Source organism: Arachis hypogaea, chromosome 4 (assembly GCF_003086295.3).
Source record: "Arachis hypogaea cultivar Tifrunner chromosome 4, arahy.Tifrunner.gnm2.J5K5, whole genome shotgun sequence".
NCBI classification, from domain to species: Eukaryota; Viridiplantae; Streptophyta; class Magnoliopsida; order Fabales; family Fabaceae; genus Arachis; species Arachis hypogaea.
The window spans coordinates 120,775,693-120,796,306 of record NC_092039.1 but is presented as its reverse complement, the minus strand read 5'-3'; the positions used below and the strand labels follow the sequence as shown (position 1 = coordinate 120,796,306).

Here is a 20,614-nt window from a genome sequence, read left to right as displayed (position 1 = left end):
AATCAAGAACCTTATTATATTAATATTTTAATATAATAACAATAACAAATTATTTGACACATGATTGATTGAATTGTAGTCATACTACTTATTTCTAACAACATCATTTTTATAACACTCACACAACATACTCACATACACTACAAAATTTGAACTCGTGTGCAGCTCCCAGCAAAGCAGCTATTATTACTTTAAAATGATCAACTTTACTATTGAATTTATACTTAATTTTGTTAACTCATTTTACTCCGTCCAATCAACTTTTCATATTATTGGGTAAGCCCAATAACATGTTGCTTCCTTATGAAAGCTTCAACAACTAAAATTACAATCAAGGCCTTAACAAATTAAAATATTCAAGTTGCAGGTCTATAAAACAACCAAAGCCTATAAAAGTCCCAAACCACAATAAGAATGCAACCACCCATCATCAGTGATAATCACACACCATCTCAATGACATAATTACTTACACTTAATCAGAACGTCATCATGTGATAATTGATCAACTCTGCGACAAACACTAGAACAAACTGCAATTTGTTTTAAAATGGTCTCATTTCATCCACACTTGTCACATTTAGGTGCTGCCAACGTTAATATACACATGTAGATGGAATTCCTCTATGAAATAATAGAATTTGCCTTTGTTTAAATGCTTATTTCGGTCTTTTAACTATTTTATTGACAGGTTACATCAGCTACTCCCGTTTGTTAAGCGACACTGAATTCTCTAAGTTTTCTAAGATAATGTCATTATTTAGCTACATTGTAAATACTAAATACTACTGTACTATTTTTTTTTTTTTTTTTGAGTGTAAATAGTATCGCTCTCTAAGATTATGATTGTGAAGTTCTTGCAGTTGGAAAAACAATCAGTGTAGTTGTCCAACTCTGATCATTGGAAATTGGTCCACCAAAGTTGATCTTCCTATTACAAGGGCCTTAGAAACTTGATCCATTGTTGGGCGAGAACGTGGGCTTGTTGTCAAGCAAGAAAATGCCAAACTTGCAACCAAGATCACCTCCTCAACAATTGGACTCTTGGTATTGGGTTCAGGAAGCCTTTGATCTAAGATATCAATTAGTAACAAATCATTGACCATTGATGCTGTTGATGTTGACATTAATGATGAAATGAGATCTCCAGGGTGCTTTCCCATGATAATCTCCAAAGCTAGTACTCCAAAACTATACACATCACATTTCTCATCCACTTCCATAGTTTGTGCAAGTTCTGTTCCAAAATAACACAAAACAAAGAAGCAAAATATAATTACTAAGTCAATACTTTCTTCATAGAAAACTCAAGATACAAAGTAAATATATAATTTAGAATTTGAAATTACAAGTATATTTTACTTTAATAGTTGAAATCTATATCATGTAAGTAATTAATTGCTTGTCAAATATAGTTATTTTGAGTTTTTAACGATGTATCATATTAAATGACATGTTAACATGTGAAAGAAAGATTGAGAAATAATGTTTAATTTGTCACACAACTTCAACAATCAGTTTTACATGATCACTTAATGCGTCTCAACCATAAGCAAAATTGAGCTGTAAAATATAACTCTAAGCACCAATAATGATTCATGAAATATAATCTAAAACAAACAGAACAAGTGAAAAATGATGTGATCAGTATCATTTCAAAGTTATAAGGGAAAAGGTGTAACCTGGAGCAGCATAGCCAAAAGTACCAGCAAATGTTGTCCAACAATATGAACCAGGCTTGAGAAACTTAGCAGTCCCAAAATCTGAAACGTGAGCTTCATACTCTGAATCCAACAGAACATTCTTGCTTGAAATATCGCGATGAATTATAGAAGGCGAACAATCATGATGCATGTAAGACAAAGCATTCGCGACGCCCTTAACAACATTCACCCTCTTCTCCCAATCAAATTCAGCAGCATGTGTCTCATTGCTCAGTATTTGATCCAAGCTTCCACCATCCAAGAACTCATAAACAAGAAATGAGAACTGTGAATGTGAACAGAATCCATAGAGCTTTATGATGTTCCTGTGCTTTATCTGTGTCAATGCTTGAACTTCAGTTGTAAAAGCCTTTGTTGTTGAAACTTCTCCATCAGTTACTACCACATTATGAAGCTTCTTCACAGCAACAACTTGTCCTGAAGGCAATTCAGCTTTGTAAACATGTCCTTGGCTTCCAACACCAGTGAGATAGTAATCATTAAAATTCTTAGTAGCATCAATGATGTTCTCAAACATGATTTTCCCATCATAGCTCCATATTGTAAAGTGTGGTTCAACTCTTCCTTCTTTGGCTTGGACTTCACTTTGGTTTCTCAATTTCCTTTTACTTCTGCAAAGAAAGTACATTGCAATTCCAACCCCACAAAGAACCATTGCTAGACTCACCAAAGTAATGATTAATACCAACAATAAGATGTGTTTTTTGCTGCTCTTTTTGAGGTTGGTTGAGCATTGAACCAATCCTTTGATATTCCCACACAAACCTTTGTTGTTCTTGAATGAACTAGCATTGAGAAAAGCAGGAAAATTTGGAATTGGCCCTTCTAGCTGGTTATCTGACATGTTCACAAATTCCAATGTAAGGCTAAATTTTGATGGAATAGTACCTGAAAGATTGTTATGTGACAAATCCAACACTTGCAAGTGTTGCAACCCTCCAAGGCTTGTTGGTATTGTTCCATCCAATGAATTTCCACTGAGATCTAGAGATACCATTGATTGGCCAAACACAGAGGGAATGCTTCCACCAAGCTTGTTCTTGCTCAAATTCAGCTCCCTTAGCTTCTGTAACTCCACAACTGCTTTTGGTATAGCGCCATTCAACTTGTTTCCTCCAAGATTCAAGATCTCAAGACTCTGAAGCTGTCCAATTTCTGTTGGAATGTTTCCTGAAAGAAGGTTGTTGCCAATTTTGACTTGGACTAGTTTCTTCAACTTGCCAAGTTCCTTGGGAACTTTTCCAACCAACTGATTCGACGAAAGATCGAGCATACCTAAATTGGTTGCCTCAACAAGTTCCAATGGTATAACACCAGTGACATTGTTGCTTCCAATTATAAGACTAGTAAGTTTAGGACATTTTCCCCAGTTTGGAGAAATGTGGCCATAAAACTTGTTGCCACTGAGATTGATGTAGTCCAAATTTGGATATACACCAAAATCTTCTGTTATGTTACCTTCAATGTGGTTTGAATCAAGCCTTATTCTAAGGATACTAGAGCAATTCTTCAAGGTTCTTGGTACTGGACCAGTGAAATTGTTATGATCAGCACTGAAGTTGGTTAATGCACCACCTAAGCATATTTGGGATGGCAAACTACCAATAAAATTGTTCTCAGATAGCTGCAAATTTCCCAAGTTTATGACATTATTCATTTCCTCTGGAATGCTACCATTGAACTTGTTTGTGGCCAATTGAAGATCAGTGAGCCTAACTAAGTTACCTAAAGTTGAAGGAATAGGACCAGAGAAATTGTTCTCTGCAAGGACAAGAACATTCAAATTGACCAAGTTTCCTATAGTTGAAGGAATTTCTCCTGAGAATTTGCTTTGGTACAAGTACAATGTGGTGAGCTTTGTCAAGTTTCCAATAGAATCAGGAATAGGACCAGACATTTGAGTTTGAGACAGATCAAGCATTTCAAGATTAACCAATTTCCCAACTGAACTTGGGATTGGACCAGAAAAATTATTGGTGGAAAGTAAAAGTTTAGTCAAGTTAGTCAAGTTCCAAATGGAAGGTGGAATTGGACCAAAGAGGTTGTTTTGAATGAATTGAAGAAAAGTCAAATGGGTCAATTTTCCAATTTCTGAAGGGATAGTGCCAGAGAAAGGACAATATGAGAAATCAAGGAACCTCAGGTTTGTTAACATTCCAATCTCCTTTGGAATTGATCCTGTCACAAGAGAATTTTCTGCAATTCCTAGATACTCTAAGTTCCTCAACATCCCAATTTCTTGGGGAATTTTGCCTTCTAAATTATTTCCTCCTAAATCTAGGTGTGACAAATTGGTCAAGTTTGCTATATTAGCAGATATGCTACCATTGAGAAGGCAGTTAGAAAGATCAAGCTTATGTAATGACCTTAGTGTCCACATTTCATTAGGAATTGAACCTATGAATTGATTATAAGACATGTTCAAATTGGTAATTCTAGACAAGTTACCAATTTGTGGAGGAATGGTACCATAGAAGGAATTGTTGTTAATGTCTATGCTAACAAGGTTGGGAAATGAAGAAAAGTTTAGTCCATGGAGTGTACCTTCAAGTCCATAATTTGGAAGAATTATGGTGGAGACAGAGTTTGACTTATTATTATCACATTGAATTCCTTCAAATTTGCATGGACTAGTGGTGCTGTTCCAAGATGATAGAAGACTTTGACTATGGTTGTCAAGGGTAGATCTCCATTTCAGGAGAGCATTTGCTTCATTATCTTCATTATCTCCAACAACTTGGGTTGAAGGGAGTGTTAGAATCATACACATGATGAATGTGATGAACATAATTTGAGACAATAATGGTACCATGATTCTTGTACAATAATTGGATTTGATTTCTGAATTCTGATGATTATTGAAGTTGGTATGGCCGTATAGATTCTCATATCATGTATTATATTATATGTTATAATAATATGGGAATCGTCTATGGTGAGGAAACTCAATTCTGATTCTGTAAGCACCGGTTAAAATATTCAAAATTAGTGGCCCTCCTTGCATTTGTACGGTGATATCTTTTATAGAAGAATCTGTTCCAACATTTCTTATATTTGCTATTCATGCCTATTGGATTAGATGAATGAGCGCTGAGTTGGTTTTGTTAATTGTAAATGACGTTAGATTTTGGACTTCTATTTGAAAATAAACTGGGCTCAGGTTGGGGGTATAATATGGTGGATTTTATGTGACGGGAAAAGTTTGATATTAATGTTTTGACATAAAATAATACAAAAATATTATTAGGAGTTTATACTAAAATTAATTATTAAAATCGGTTATTAATATATTTGTATATAAATATATATAGTTTAATTTATTTTAATATATATTTATATTTTAATATATATTTTATATTAATATTTGATGTTGATGTGTACGTAACATAATCGAAAATAATAATAAATATAACAATAATAAAAATTGTCATTTGTATAATAAAATCAACTACGATGTATTTATGTATAAATACACATATTATTTTATTTATTTTTAATATATATTTTATATTAATAATTAATTTTAATTGTTAATTTTAATATACATATAATATGATTAAATAATAATATTAATAATTCATTAATGATATGAATAAGGTGTGATATATAATACTTATGAATATCAAAATACATTCTAATTATTCACTGATAATAGGTAGGTAAAGCAATATTAAATCTATAAATCATTGTCTAAATACGATTTTGTCTAATATACCAATTATAATCGTGGCATCATTTATTAATACCGGTTCATAGATAAGCAAGAATATTTTATCAGGCAAATTACTCATAACAGCTAGTAACATGTTTGACTTGCATGAACCCTTAATTGAAATAGAATTATCAATATAAAGCTCTAAATAAGTTATTATAATTAATATAGGTTTATATGATTTATATATTAGATATACAATCAGCTATATGTATTTAACTATTTAAAATTTAAAATAAATAATTTAATTACATAATATTATTTTTTTATTTATCTAATGAGTATACTTGAATTGGGTCTAATTATAAAAATAAAATTAATTTTAAGTATAAATATTGTTAGAAAATCATTAAAATCAATTTAGATCAATTAGCATGTCTATATTTATATAGCATATCTGTACATTAATTGTAGGATTCTATGTCTTTATTACTTTGATTCATTTAGCACCTATAAATACCCATTGTATATTGTACCTCAGAATACAACTCAATAATACACTTTTCATATCATATTATTCTCTCAGTCTCTTGTTTCTATCATGGTATCAAGAGCTTAGGTCATTTTTTTTCAATGAATATTAGTTCATAGCCCTTTTGTTTTTCCTTTTCGGCAGTGTTCTTGGCCTCTTTTTTTCGTTCTCTTTTCGATGCTTTAGTTCGTCACCCATAACCATCTTGTTCATCTTGTCGCCGTGATTCCAACGCAACCAATACCGCCGGCATCCGCCGCCAGACGTGCCTCCACGCGCCGCCGAAAGACGCTGCCACGACCAGGTTGCTCTTCCTTCCAGATTCCACCCGTGCCTCTTTGCTCGCAATTTTTGATCTGTTTTCGACGCTTTGGTTCGTCACCTCCGGCATCATCGTGTTCTTCTCTCCGTCAGCTTTCCAATGCCGCCAAGATCTCCGGCAGAGACCACCGGACGCGCCCTCACGCGCCGCCAGAACGTTGCTATCCACCACCATTCTTTTCTCATCCAGAAGCTTCAGCAGCCGTTGGATCTTGGTGCAGATCGAACGTCCCTGGAGCGTCCACGTGTCGCAAACGACGCTGTCTGGGCAACCCTGACCCGCGACGACCCGACCCGAACCGCTCTTTGACCCGCGTGACACCAGTCGCCAGCGTGTCTCCTTCAGCTTATCCTGCGCTGCCACATGTCGTCATATTGCTAACGTGGCACTGACGTCACTGCTGACGTGGGGCTGACATGGCTGACAAGTGGACCCTCCCTAAGATTTTTTGGTAAGCTCTTTCCGATTTCGTGCCCTGTTTTCTCGTTTTCTGCCTCGAATTTGCAGTTTTCTTCTTCCTTTTGCTATTTCTTCTATTACTATGGAAAAACCGGATGTCTTTCAGCCTATCCCTGTTATTCTTAATGGCTCCAACTATGCACATTGGGTTGAAGCCATGCGAGGATTTCTTAAAGGGCAAAAATTATGGCGATATATGACTGGTGATATTGCTTGCCCTGTTAAGCCAACTGTATCCAAAGATGGTGCCTCCAAATCCAAGGAGGATGCTGAGAAGGAGAGGGACTATGCAGAGAAATTGGAAGATTGGGATAGTAAAAATCATCAGATTATCACCTGGTTCCGCAACACTTCTACTCCTGGCATTCATTTACAGTTTGGGCATTTTGAAACTGCTAAAGAGGTATGGGATCATTTGGCGAAATGTTACACTATCTCTGATCTCTCTCATCAGTACCAACTGCTTAAGGAACTTCATAGCCTTAAGCAAGAACGTGGCCAAGCAGTTTTTGATTTTCTTGCTCAGATGGAGATTATTTGGGATCAGTTGACCTCTTGTGAGCTTGTTCTTAAAGATCCCACTGATGCTAAGGCATATGAGGATTATCGGAACTGGACACGTCTCATCCAATTTCTGATAGCACTGTTTTGGATAATCCGACACTTTATCGCCAGTTAGTTGGAGGTCTCGTCTACTTGACTGTCACCCGACCAGACATTGCCTATCCAGTTCATGTCCTCAGCCAGTTCTTGTCTGCTCCTCGTACTACTCACTATGCGGCAGTTCTTCACATTCTTCGGTATGTCAAAGGCACTCTATTTCATGGCCTTTATTTTTCTGCCCATTCCTCTTTGACCCTTCAGGCATACTCTGATGCTGATTGGGCTGGTGATCCCACTGATCGTCGTTCTACTACTGGTTACTGTTTGTTTCTTGGCGACGCTCTCATCTCTTGGCGTGCTAAGAAGCAAACGTTCATTGCTCGCTCAAGCACAGAAGCTGAGTATCGTGCCCTCGCTGACACCACTGCTGAGGTTATCTCGGTTCATTGGCTTCTCGAAGATCTGGGTGCTCCTCAGTTGTCCTCTACTGATGTTTTTTGTGATAACCGCAGTGCTATTCAGATTGCCCATAATGATGTGTTTCATGAACGCACCAAACACATTGAGATTGATTGTCATTTTGTTCGGCAACGTATCTTTATTGATGCTGTTTGTCTCATTGCTGTTGGGACACTGGATCAGACTGCTGATCTTCACGAAAACTCATCACCCGACTCGCTTTCGGATTTTGTTATCCAAACTCAAGTTGGTAGCCTTAGCTCCCACTTGAGTTTGAGGGGGGATGTTAGAGAATCATTAGAATCAATTTAGATCAATTAGCATCGTCTATATTTATATAGCATATCTGTACATTAATTGTAGGATTCTATGTCTTTATTACTTTGATTCATTTAGCACCTATAAATACCCCTTGTATATTGTACCTCAGAATACAATTCAATAATACACTTTTTATATCATATTATTCTCTCAGTCTCTTGTTTCTATCAAATATGATAAATAAAAATAAAAACGTGTAATAAATTACTCAATATATAAAATGTTAAAATGATATTTTGGACAAAGTAAAATGTTAATCTAACTTTTTTTATTCTCTCTATGAAGTTATATGTTTTATTTTGTCATCAATTTAATGATCTTCATTGTTTAATTTTTAAACTTTCATTTTATTATATGTAAGTATGTGGCATATTTCTAAAGTAAATTGATAAATTTGCTTATTTAGAATATATTTTTTATTCTTAAAATTAGTAATAGAGAAATACTTTTTGTACAATACATAGTTAAACATATGCATCAAATCTTGTTTTTGAACCTGTGTTAAAATTTATTTGAAAACATAAAAAATGTAATTATTTTAATGAAAAAGAAAGAGCAAAATTTTTAAATTAAATTTTTATTATTTCATATCAATATATTGTTGATATAATTTTTTAATTTTTCTAATATTTATATAGAATTTTAGTTTTAAATTATAAATGCAAGTGTATCATCAACCGGTCGTTAGTTTTATTATTAAATGTATATAAAAACAAATCAATGTAAAATTAGTTAGGATAATAACTTATTTATAAATTAATCAAAATATTTTAACTTGAAATATGAAGAATAAAAATTTTGTTGATAAATTAAATATAGTGAATAATATTTTAACAATAAAACTATTTACTAATTCTTTTTATTTTTTAAGCTGAGTTATATTTTTAGTTTAATTAATAATATTCAAGGAAATTGATTTCAAAATATACATTTTCGCCCCCGCACTACAATTCAATTCAGTTTGTGTATATAACATTTAAAAAAATTTGTAGCGGAGAGGCCCCTCCACCAATGTTATTATATCACAAATTGAACTCAATTTTTTTTAAAATCCTGATCCTTCAAGAACCATAGTATACTTTTTCCACCATAGAAGCTTTCATGTTATATGTTATATTATAAATAGTTTCACAAGGTAAAAAGAAACCGAGTGTTATAGGTCAATAAATGACTACAATGAAAATAAACATGGTCCTTAAACTATGCATAAATTGAGACAAACGTTTCGTAACTTACGTTGTAACTATAGTTAGTTTGTCCTTAAATAAAGTCATGTTCCCATTTTGGTTGTCATAAATTTTATTCTTCTATCTATGTTGTAAACAATGTCCATGGCTCCTTGTCTTTCATGATCAGTCGCATTACTTTGAAGAAAATTAAGCATGAGTGTCTTTTATTTTATTTTAGTAAAGCAAGTTGGCTAAAGAAAATGTACGTCAACTATTCACTGGACTAAGAATTATTGTGTCTGAAAGGATGGGGTGATAATTTTCAATTGCTTGGAAAAAGACAGATATATAAGGAACGAATTACACTCACCAAAAAATAATTAGTCCCTTAATTTAATTGGCCGGGATGCTTCCATAAGGAAAAAATCTTTCTTTAAGGAACAAATTAGACTAAGAGATTGATTAATGGTATTGTTGTCTTTTTAAAACAAAGTGTTCGTTGGTCCTTAATTCTTTATAGGTATACATTTTATTTAAATAGGTCCTTTTTAATGACATGATATATAATTGGTCTCTTTATTTTATTAATTAGTTTTTGTTAATGTTTCTTGTATTTCTCATATTTTTTAATTATTTAAATGCCCATGTGATTGTACATATGATATCTTTTTTTCTTTCATAGTGATATATATATATATATATATATATATATAGATGTTCATAATTTAGTAGTATGAAAGATAACTACTTACAAGTAATGGAAGCTATATATATATATATATATATATATATATATATATATATATATATATATATGATTAATAGTTTTGTAGCTAATTATATTACTATAGGAAGATAAAAAACATAGTTTAAATTTATTTTATTTAATGTTTATTCATTTTGATAATAATTAATAAATATTAAATAAGATAAATTTAAGTGTTTTTGATCATTTTTGTTGTTACTAAATATTTTTATGAAAAAGCAATGAATTAATTGTACATGTTTTACAATTTTACTTCTTTTATATATAAAAGAAAGTGAGTGAAACTGAGATTATATATTATCCACATATTAGGTTAAAACTTTTGGTCACTTAGATAATTGGTTTTACTAATAGTTCATCAATAATGTTCTGATGATTCTATTTTTTTTATCAAGAAGCTAATAAGCATCAAGCATAACTACAAGAGACACGCTAAATAGCGGCCGTTTTTTTTAGAAATTAGCAGCAATTTTAAACCGTCACGAAATAAAATTTTACCGGTTTCACAAACGTTGTCTATTAGGGGGTAGAGATTTGATTTTACGACAATTTTAAAAAATCGCTGACACACCGCATCAAATTAGATAATTGATTTTGCGGCGGTTTTAAACCGCCACGATTTGGCTAATAGATATTTTTAAAAAAATTGCAGCGGATTGTAAACCACTGTAATTTTGAAAGCAATTTAAAAAAAATATATATTGTGGAAGTTTATAATCCCTATAATTTAAAAAAAAATGTATATTGCGGAGGTTAAAAATATTGCATGTATATATATAGATGGCAAAAACAAACAAGGCATTATTATGACGATAAATAATATTGGTATAGAAGACCCATTAGATATCAGAATGGATTTTCTCAAATTATTTTATATTTTTTAAGTGAAATAAAAGAAATATATAAAAAATATTGAATAATAAAAAATTATATTTTATTAAATAATTAAAAAAATTGAGAAAAATTATTTTTGTTAGACACACTCTTGAGTTGTCCAACCTGTGGTTCGCGACATTATCATGATTTTCTTAATAGAAGTATAAAAGACAAAAGAAAGACAACCATATAATAAGTCCTTATCTTTACGGAGTCGTCGTTGTCTAAATTAAATCCGACTATATACCATTATTCTGCTAATTTTAATTTAGCTCAACATTCACGAAGATCATATTTTAGATTTTGTACGCATAAATTAGATACACAATATAGTACACGCGTTGCTAAGTTGGTCTAACTAATGCATGAATTTTGTCAACATTCTAATAGTTTCTATGAAGAATATTAAAATAAAGATTATTTCTGTATGACTGTATATAATGAAAGACGATCACGAGTAGTGTATGAACACCTATGTTATATATTATTAAAACAAGGGGAGATGAATTAAAAAAAAAAAATCATTATTTAATCTCATTTGTCTCGTATTCTCCTTCTTCCTGCCATCCTTAGTTAAATATATGAGTCATCGGTCTCCGTTCCTCGAGCCTTGACTTTAATTATTGTTGTTACACTCACCTAACATACGCATGTTATACAAAAATATATACTGATCCGTTACCCAATAATGACCCACAACAACAACTTTGAAATAAGATAATTTCTCCAAAAATCTTTCTAACTAAATTACTAGAATCTCAAATATCAGAGTATTAACAAAAGATTCTGTTAAATCAGTAACAAAAATACGAATAACTATCTCAAAATAACTCAATATATACTAAGTGATTTACTCAATCATAAATACGTAATTCATTCTAAATTTCTTTGAATAATTTCATACTCTTACTTACTTGAGCGTTGAAATTTTTTTATAGGTGTCCAATGCCGCCGCCCTTACAAAAAGACGACGTTTCTTACTCTTAATCCAAGAAAAACAAGTTCGAGCACTAGCAGAACGAACTATACTTACACATAGGAATATTTGACGCCCACTATAAGGTCCGATTTTCTAACCCCACAATTTTTGAAAATATTTTTTGTGCTTTTTTCTTCTTTTTGCAGGTCATAACATATGGCAGACGAGCATAACCATGCTTCCTTAAATCCTAACCCGACCGAGCTTCTGGCCATCAATGAATCCCTCAGGGTAGAGAACTAAAGAATGGCCGAACTCTTGCGCCAGAAGTAGCACAGCCAGAGCAAGGGAGGAAAATACAAGAATGCTGAAAACAAAGACGACCCTGATGAACATATGTCGGAGGCTAAGCACGTCATACCAACAACATTGAAAACAATCACGAAAATAACAAACCCCTTTTCGAGGGAGATCATGAGCTTTCAAATGCCAAAGAATTTTACTCTACCAATGACCCTGAAGCCCTACGAAGGGATAGGAGATCCCAATATCCACGTCACTAAATTCTACACAATGATGTTTATGAATAAAGAGTACGATCCGATTTTATGCCGAACTTTCCTTACGTTCTTAGATGGAGCCTCCCTGATCTGGTTTTCCAACCTACCCAGAGGATCTATTTCCAGCTTTGATGAGTTAGCCGACTTGTTTGTCAACAAGTTCGCCGCATCCAAAATATATGTGCACAACTCTGACTACCTGAGCACCATAAAGTAAGGGCCACACGAGAGCCTGAAGGACTACATGACAAGGTTCGCAAAAGCAACTACAGAAATACCTAATTTAAATCCAGAAATACATCTTCATGCCCTAAAAAGCGGCCTTCATCCCGGGAAGTTCCAGGAAACCATAGTCATAACGAAGTCGAAAACACTAGCTAAGTTCCAAGAAAAAGCAACAAGCCAAATTGAAATTGAAGAACTCCGACAACTGCGAAAAGCGGAGAAGTCTACCTCAAGCAGGGAAGATGAGAAACGAAACAAGCATGCAAACAACAGAACAGACCAAAGATAATTTAAACTCACGCCAAAGTTCGACAGTTACACTCCTCTCAACACCAAAAGAGAGGACATCATCAAAGACATTCTGCATTCAATACTTATCAAACCTCCAAGTAAGGCAGGCATATACCAGGACTAGCAATACGTGGACAAAACCAAATACTACACCTTCCATCAGAAATATGGACACACAACAGATGACTGTGTCATAGCAAAGGATCTACTTGAAAAATTAGCTCGACAAGGCCTATTAGACAAATACATCAATACCCGGGGACTAAAACGGAACGCAAAAAACTTTGGCCAACATTCTAAAACAACTGATAATTCCCGAGATAAAGGGAAGAAGGTAGATGAAGATACTAATCCACCACGTCGAATAATAAATTGTATCTCTGGTGGTTTTGCAGGAGGAGGATGTACCAACTCGGCCAGGAAGAGATCTTACCGAACTATGATGTCAGTAACGGGATCAAATTCGTCCCAACCTATCAACCCAGCCAAATCGGAGATCTCATTCCTCCCCAAAGAATACAAAGCAAATGATCGCAACCTTGACGACCCAGTGGTTATATCTGCACAAGTCTGAGAACCATTGGTAAAGAAAGTCCTGATAGATCCTGGGAGTAGCGCAGATGTCCTATTCTACTCAACATTCCAGAAAATGAAGCTAAGTGATAAAGCCCTCCAACCATCATCAGGGGAACTGGTAGGTTTCTCAGGTGAGCGAGTCCCAATCTGAGGTTATATTTGGTTACAAACTACACTTGAAAATTATCCTAATTGTAAAATCATGGACATACAATATTTAGTCATCGACTGCAGAAGTCCTTACAATATAATTATAGGTAGACCTTCTTTGAATGCCTTCAATGCTATTATCTCCATTGTACATTTATGTGTTAAATTTCTTTCGCAAGACAACAAAGTAATAACAATTCATGGAGATCAAACAGAGGCTAGGCAGTGTTACAATGCCTACCTAAAGAATGAATATTCAAGACAACCTGGGTAACAGTACGTCCAAACAGTATACAACTCAGAGCAATTACCTCCACTGGTCGACTTAGATCCTCGGACTAACTATCAGGAGCGACCAATGCCAACAGATGACCTCACAAAGTTTTAATTAATAATTGAGAAAAGTAAATACACATACCTCAGAAACGCACTAAAAAATGAAGAGCAGGAACAACTAGCCAAACTATTGAGACAAAATGCCGACCTATTCGCGTGTACTCCAGCTGACATGCCAAGAATAGACCCGAACGTCATCTGCCACAAATTGGCAATCAATCCGTCAATCCGACCTATAGCTCAGAAGAAAAGACACCTCAGCACAGACAAAATGGCAGCTTCTTTGGAAGAAATCCAAAAGCTCCTTAACGTTGGGTTCATCAAAGAGCTCAGATACACCATCTGGTTAACCAATGTAGTAATGGTTAAGAAGACCAACGGCAAGTAAAGGATGTGCATGGACTATACAAACCTTAATAAGGCATGTCCAAAAGACGCATACCCCCTCTCATGTATCAATAAACTAGTTGACAGCTCTTTCGGTTTTCAATGTTTAAGCTTTATGGATGCTTATTCTGGTTATAACTAAATACTAATGTATTAGGCTGACCAGGATAAGACTGCTTTTATTACTGACAATGGAAATTTTTGTTATAAGGTCATACTGTTTGGACTCAAAAATGCAGGTGCAACATATCAAAGACTTATGGACAAAATCTTTTCAAACCAAATTGGCCGAAACATAGAAGTCTACGTCGATGACATGGTGGCAAAGACACTACATGCAACAAATCACATTAATGACTTAAAAGAAATCTTTCAACAACTTCGAATATACAACATGAAACTCAACCCTGAGAAATGTGCTTTCGAAGTACAAGGGAGAAAATTTCTTGGCTTCATGCTCACATGCCTAGATATTGAAGCCAACCCCAAAAATGTCAAGCGATACTAAACATGAGAAGCCCAAGAACGGTTAAAGTAGTTCAACAACTTACTGGTTGGCTTGCAGCATTATCCCGATTTTTGTCTCGTATAGCTCATCGATTGCATCACTTTTTTAGGACACTAAAAAAGCAAGAAAAATTCAAATGGTCGGAGGAATGTTAGAAGACCTTTATTGAGCTCAAGACCATACTATTAGAACCCCCTATCCTTCAAATGCTGGAGCTTGGTAAACCCCTATACCTCTATTTATTTGTTACTAATCATACTGTCAGCTCTATCTTGGTAACAGAAACAGGAAGCAACAACACCCAGTATACTTCACCAGCAAGTCACTCCAACACGCCAAGGTTAGATATCCAAAGTTAGAAAAATTAGCCCTGACCTTGATAACAACAGCCAGACACCTACGACACTACTTCCAAAGTCATACCATCATAGTCAAAATAGAACAACCCCTCTGACAAATTTTAGCAAAGCCCGAACTTGCTGGAAGATTGATCAAATGGTCAATTGAATTATCCAAGTATGACATCCAATACCAATTCCGAGGAGCCATAAAGTCTCAAGCGCTAGCAGACTTCATTGCAGAACTCACAGTAGACGAGCCCAGTCCAATCGTAAACAATTGGACACTATACGTCGACGGGGCTTCAAACAACAAGGGTTTTGGAGTAGGAATACTGCTTGAATACGAACAAGGAACGGCCTTAGAACAATCGTTACAATTCACTTTCCACACAAGTAACAATCAGACAGAATATGAAGCTTTCATAGCAGGACTAAGATTGGCCCACACAATAGGCGTAACACAGCTCAGCGACAAATGTGATTACCTACTTGTGGTACAACAGGTAATAGGTAATTTTCAGGTAAAAGACCCACTGTTATAAAAGTATAATGCTATTGTCAATACTCTTGTTAATGATTTTCAAAAATTTGAAATTTCTCACATACCTCGGAAACAAAATGATAGAGCAGATATCCTTTCAAAATTAGCAACAACTAGAAGCCAAACTAAAACACCATTTTATCTCAACTAACACTTGATGAACCTAGTGTTATGCTAACAACAATTTTGAGTATCTCACAAGAAGAAGACTGGCGAAAGCCTTTCATATATTATTTACAAACAGCTCAAATACGTGACAACGTTCAAAATGAGAAGAAATGCAAAAGAAGAGCGAGCTTCTACACACTACTCGGCTCCGAGCTATACAAGCGAGGTTTTACAAGACCTCTTCTAAAATGACTGGATGAAACAGTTGCTAAGTTAGCAATGGACGAGGTTCACGAAGGCGTCTGCGGAACGCATATAGGAGGACGAAGCTTGGCCTCCAAAATACTTCGAGCAAGCTATTGTTGGCCAACATTGCAACAAGATTGCACGTACAAGGTTCAACATTGTGACCATTGCCAACGACACGCACTAGTCTTTCATAACCTAGCCAAGCATCTGCATTCGTCAGAGGTAAGCTGGCCCTTCAATAAATTGGGGCTAGACATCCTCAGACCTTTTCCACCAGCTCCAGAACATGTTAAATTTTTAATTGTTGCTATTGATTATTTTATGAAATGAATAGAGGTAATACCATTGGCAAACATAACTTCTAAAAAAATGATATCTTTCATATGGAAACACATACTCTGCAGATTTGATATTCTTCATTCCATTATAACTGATAATGGTAGACAATTCATAGCTAAAAAAATTCACAACTTTCCTATAAAGTTTCAAAATAATTCAACAATTCTCGTTTGTAGAACACCGCAAACTAATGGTTTAGTTGAGGCTGCCAATAAGGTTATCTTACAGGGACTCAGGAAGAAACTCGAAGATTCCAAAAGAGAATGGGCCGAGCTCATTCCAGAGGTACTATAGAGTTAAAACACAACAGAACATTCATTAGCAAAAGAAACTCCCTTCAGGCTGGTGTACGGGTGCGATGCTATGCTACCTGTTGAAATCTCTCTACAATCTCCTAGAACCAAAAGCTTGAATGAAGGCGACAACATTAAAAACAGAAGAACCGAGCTGGATCTCGTCAAAGAATATCGCAACAAGTCAACACTTCAACAACTCGCTAGAAAACGAGCCATAGCTCGGAAATATAACAAGAAACTCACACCGAGGACATTCCTAGAGGGCGACCTTGTTCTTAGGAAAATAGAAGATGCACAAAAACTACCAGGACATGGAAAGCTAAGTGCCAACTGAGAAGACCCATTTCGGGTTTATAGAATCGTTGGCAGAGGAGCATACAAACTCCAAACAATTGGAACATTTCTTCCTTAAAACTGTACTACAGTTAGTCTATAAGTCGGGCACGATGATGTACTCTTTTTTCTACTACCAGATTTTTTCCTAAGTTGGATTTCGCTGGACATGTTTTAATGAGGCACACCACCCCGCATCTTTACAAATTATTAAAAATTTTACAACCCAGCAACTATAAGTCCCTTTACATATCTGTTTTTTTTATCTTACTCGGCCAAGCACCATAACAAATCCCACCAACTCATAAGATGAGTTTTCAATCATTCAAAAATATTTTCAAACAAGAAAATAGCACACATTACCAAATACGCACTGAGAGTGCAATCACAAACCACCAGTCAAACAATACCAAATGTTTTCGGCTAAATACTACAAGTCAATAGTTCCAAAACAACTACATCAAACAGTTTTTGGCCAAAAGCCAGAAGTTCCAAATACATACACAAAAAAACAAACAGTAAAATAAACACTTATCTATTACAAAGATTCACAGGATATTCAGGTTCTCACCCTCTTCCTCTTCTTCATTATCATCATCTTTCACTAACTCTCCACCAACAACGACCTTGCACGGATCCATATGTGACAAATCAACTCCAAGAGCTAACAACCTCGCCTGCTCAGCAACTCTATCCAAACTAGCAGCAAATATTTCAAGGCCGTGGTCCTCTTTCTTAGTCTCGAGTTGTTTCTTTTCAACACCAAGTGCTACCAACCTGACCTCAAGTGTAGCCTTCTCCTCTTCAAATCTCTTTCCAGCATTTTCAGTCAAGATCAATTTCTCCTGCAACGTATTTACCAAATCTAGAGCATCACGAAGCTTATCCCCCTTCTCCAACTTTTCTTGCACTAACTGATCCACAGTCGCCTTATCTAAGGCATCTTGTGCATGCCTAAGCTCCTGAGTCTGACCGATGCACAACAGGCAATGCAAGCTCCGATTACCTAACCACATAACAAACCAAAATCAAAACAAGAAACATTAAGGAAATCAAAACCATCAAAACACATACCTGCAGATACTGAGAAACACCGACATTCTCAACATCATGAACAAGCTTAACGTCGGCAGGACTCTGACCATACTCATCAACTACTAAGGACATAGGGAAATGCTCACTCCATAACGATGTCAAATCCCCATCCCCCCTATAGCCATGAAAGGATCTCTGGTTCTCAGTAAATTTTCTCACCTGCTCCAAATCAACATCCCTCTCACCGAGCTTATCCTCAGCCAAGTCTACAATCTTTTCCTTTTTACCATCACCTCTCTTTCGTTTATAACTCACTTTCTTCCTCGGCGAAGGCTGATCGACCTCCGCACCCTTCTCCGCCATACCATGGCTACTCGAACCCTGCTTCTCAACATTTTTAGTACGGAAGAAAGCACGAAGACTACTTGACGTCACCTTCGGAGCCTTTTCAACTGAAACAAAACAACCATATATCAAGACATCACACAAGCAAAACCAATAAAAATACAACCAACTTTTACCTATATATCCTGACAAAGCATCCTTATCTGACTCCAATTCAAGAAGTTCTACAACAGACAACAAATCAGACGAACAAATAGGTTTACTAAAAATTCAACAATCATCTCATTCTTATACTCCATTATATCCATCCCTAGTATCTGTCTCGTTCTCGGAACCCAGAACAAAAGAAACTTTTCCAAAAGACGTTCATCCGCATACCAAGGAAATTCATTTTCGGCAACGCCAATTTTCAAAAACATTGATTTAAAACCCTTATAAGAAGATCTATACAAGCTTAAAATAGCGCGACTAGGAGCACTAGCCAAGTTCAACCAACACCCCCTTTTCACACCTTACATTGGAACAAAGCAAAAATACCTCTAATGATGGCTCTAACTCAAGACAATCCATCAATATTTTAAAGGCTCTCACAAACGCCCATGAGTTCAGATGTAACTGTGATGGAGCACATTTTAACTGCATTAACACCCCACACTCAAACTCTGAAAAGGAAAACCTAACACTCAATTCGACAAAAATGCAGATATACATAAAAAAGAACTCAAAACTTTTCCTGCGATGGTAAACACGATCTTCAGCATTACAAGTCATAAACTTAACATTAACACCTGAACCTTCCCTAACCCACGACAACGAAGAACCCAACTGAGACAAACTACGATCATCATCAAAAACAAATACCCACTTTTTTACCGAATCTGCAACCCAAGCAAAAAGGTCACGTTGATCCCACCCAAAAACTTCCTCCACTATCTTATCATCTTTCTTATTAGCCTCAACACCCTTTCGACCACTGATGAGCGGATAATTTGTACGCTTTTTGGCATTGTTTTTAGTATGTTTTTAGTATGATCTAGTTAGTTTTTAGTATATTTTTATTAGTTTTTAGTTAGAATTCACTTTTCTGGACTTTACTATGAGTTTGTGTGTTTTTCTGTGATTTCAGGTATTTTTTGGCTGAAATTGAGGGACCTGAGCAAAAATCTGATTTAGAGACTAAAAAGGACTGCAGATGCTGTTGGATTCTAACCTCCCTGCACTCGAAGTGGATTTTCTGGAGCTACAGAAGCCCAATTGGCGCGCTCTCAACGGCGTTGGAAAGTAGACATCCTGGGCTTTCCAGCAATATATGACAGTCCATACTTTGCCCAAGATTTGATGGCCCAAACCGGCGTTCAAAGTCACCCTTAGAATTCCCAGCGTTAAACGCCGGAACTGGCACAAGAATGGGAGTTAAACGCCCAAACTAGCACCAAAGCTGGCGTTTAACTCCAAGAGGAGTCTCTACACGAAAATGCTTCATTGCTCAGCCCAAGCACACACCAAGTGGGCCCAGAAGTAGATTTTTATGTCACTTACTCATCTCTGTAAACATTAGGCTACTAGTTCTCTATAAGTAGGACCTTTTACTATTGTATTGAGATATCGGGGTAGTTATCTTTGTTCTGATGCTATCTTAGATCATTGGGAGGCTGGCCATTCGGCCATGCCTAGACCTTGTTCTTATGTATTTTCAACGGTGGAGTTTCTACACACCATAGATTAAGGTGTGGAGCTCTGTTGTACCTCGAGTATTAATGCAATTACTATTGTTCTTCTATTCAATTCCGCCTGTTCTTGTTCTAAGATATCACTTGTTCTTTAACTTGATGAATGTGATGATCCGTGACACTCATCATCATTCTCACCTATGAACGTGTGACTGACAACCACCTCCGTTCTACCTTCGATTGCGTGAATATCTCTTGGATTCCTGATACACGATGCATGGTTGATCGCCTGACAACCGAGTGCTCGCCTGACAACCGAGCCAGCCATTCCGTGAGATCAGAGTCTTCGTGGTATAGGCTAGAACTGATGGCGGCATTCAAGAGAATCCGGAAGGTCTAACCTTGTCTGTGGTATTCTGAGTAGGATTCAATGACTGAATGACTGTGACGTGCTTCAAACTCCTGAGGGCGGGGCGTTAGTGACAGACGCAAAAGAATCATTGGATTCTATTCCGGCCTGATC

The 20,614-nt window shown here is 35.7% G+C and overlaps 2 protein-coding genes across 2 annotated transcripts; one reads left to right on the top strand and one right to left on the bottom strand.

Annotated features, from left to right (window-relative positions):
- Positions 1 to 626: 626 nt before the first annotated feature.
- On the bottom strand, positions 627 to 4,718 carry LOC112797664 (uncharacterized). The gene is made up of 2 exons (XM_025840717.3): positions 1,682 to 4,718; positions 627 to 1,236 (listed from the first exon to the last, which is right to left on the bottom strand). The coding sequence occupies exons 1-2, from the start codon at positions 4,533 to 4,535 to the stop codon at positions 875 to 877; spliced, it is 3,216 nt and encodes a 1,071-aa protein (XP_025696502.1). The 5' UTR covers positions 4,536 to 4,718; the 3' UTR covers positions 627 to 874.
- A 2,052-nt stretch (positions 4,719 to 6,770) lies between these two features.
- Positions 6,771 to 7,367, top strand: LOC140184251 (uncharacterized). Its single transcript, XM_072234567.1, has one exon. It carries the CDS (start codon positions 6,771 to 6,773, stop codon positions 7,365 to 7,367), a length of 597 nt encoding a protein of 198 aa, XP_072090668.1.
- The last annotated feature ends 13,247 nt before the right edge of the window (positions 7,368 to 20,614 follow it).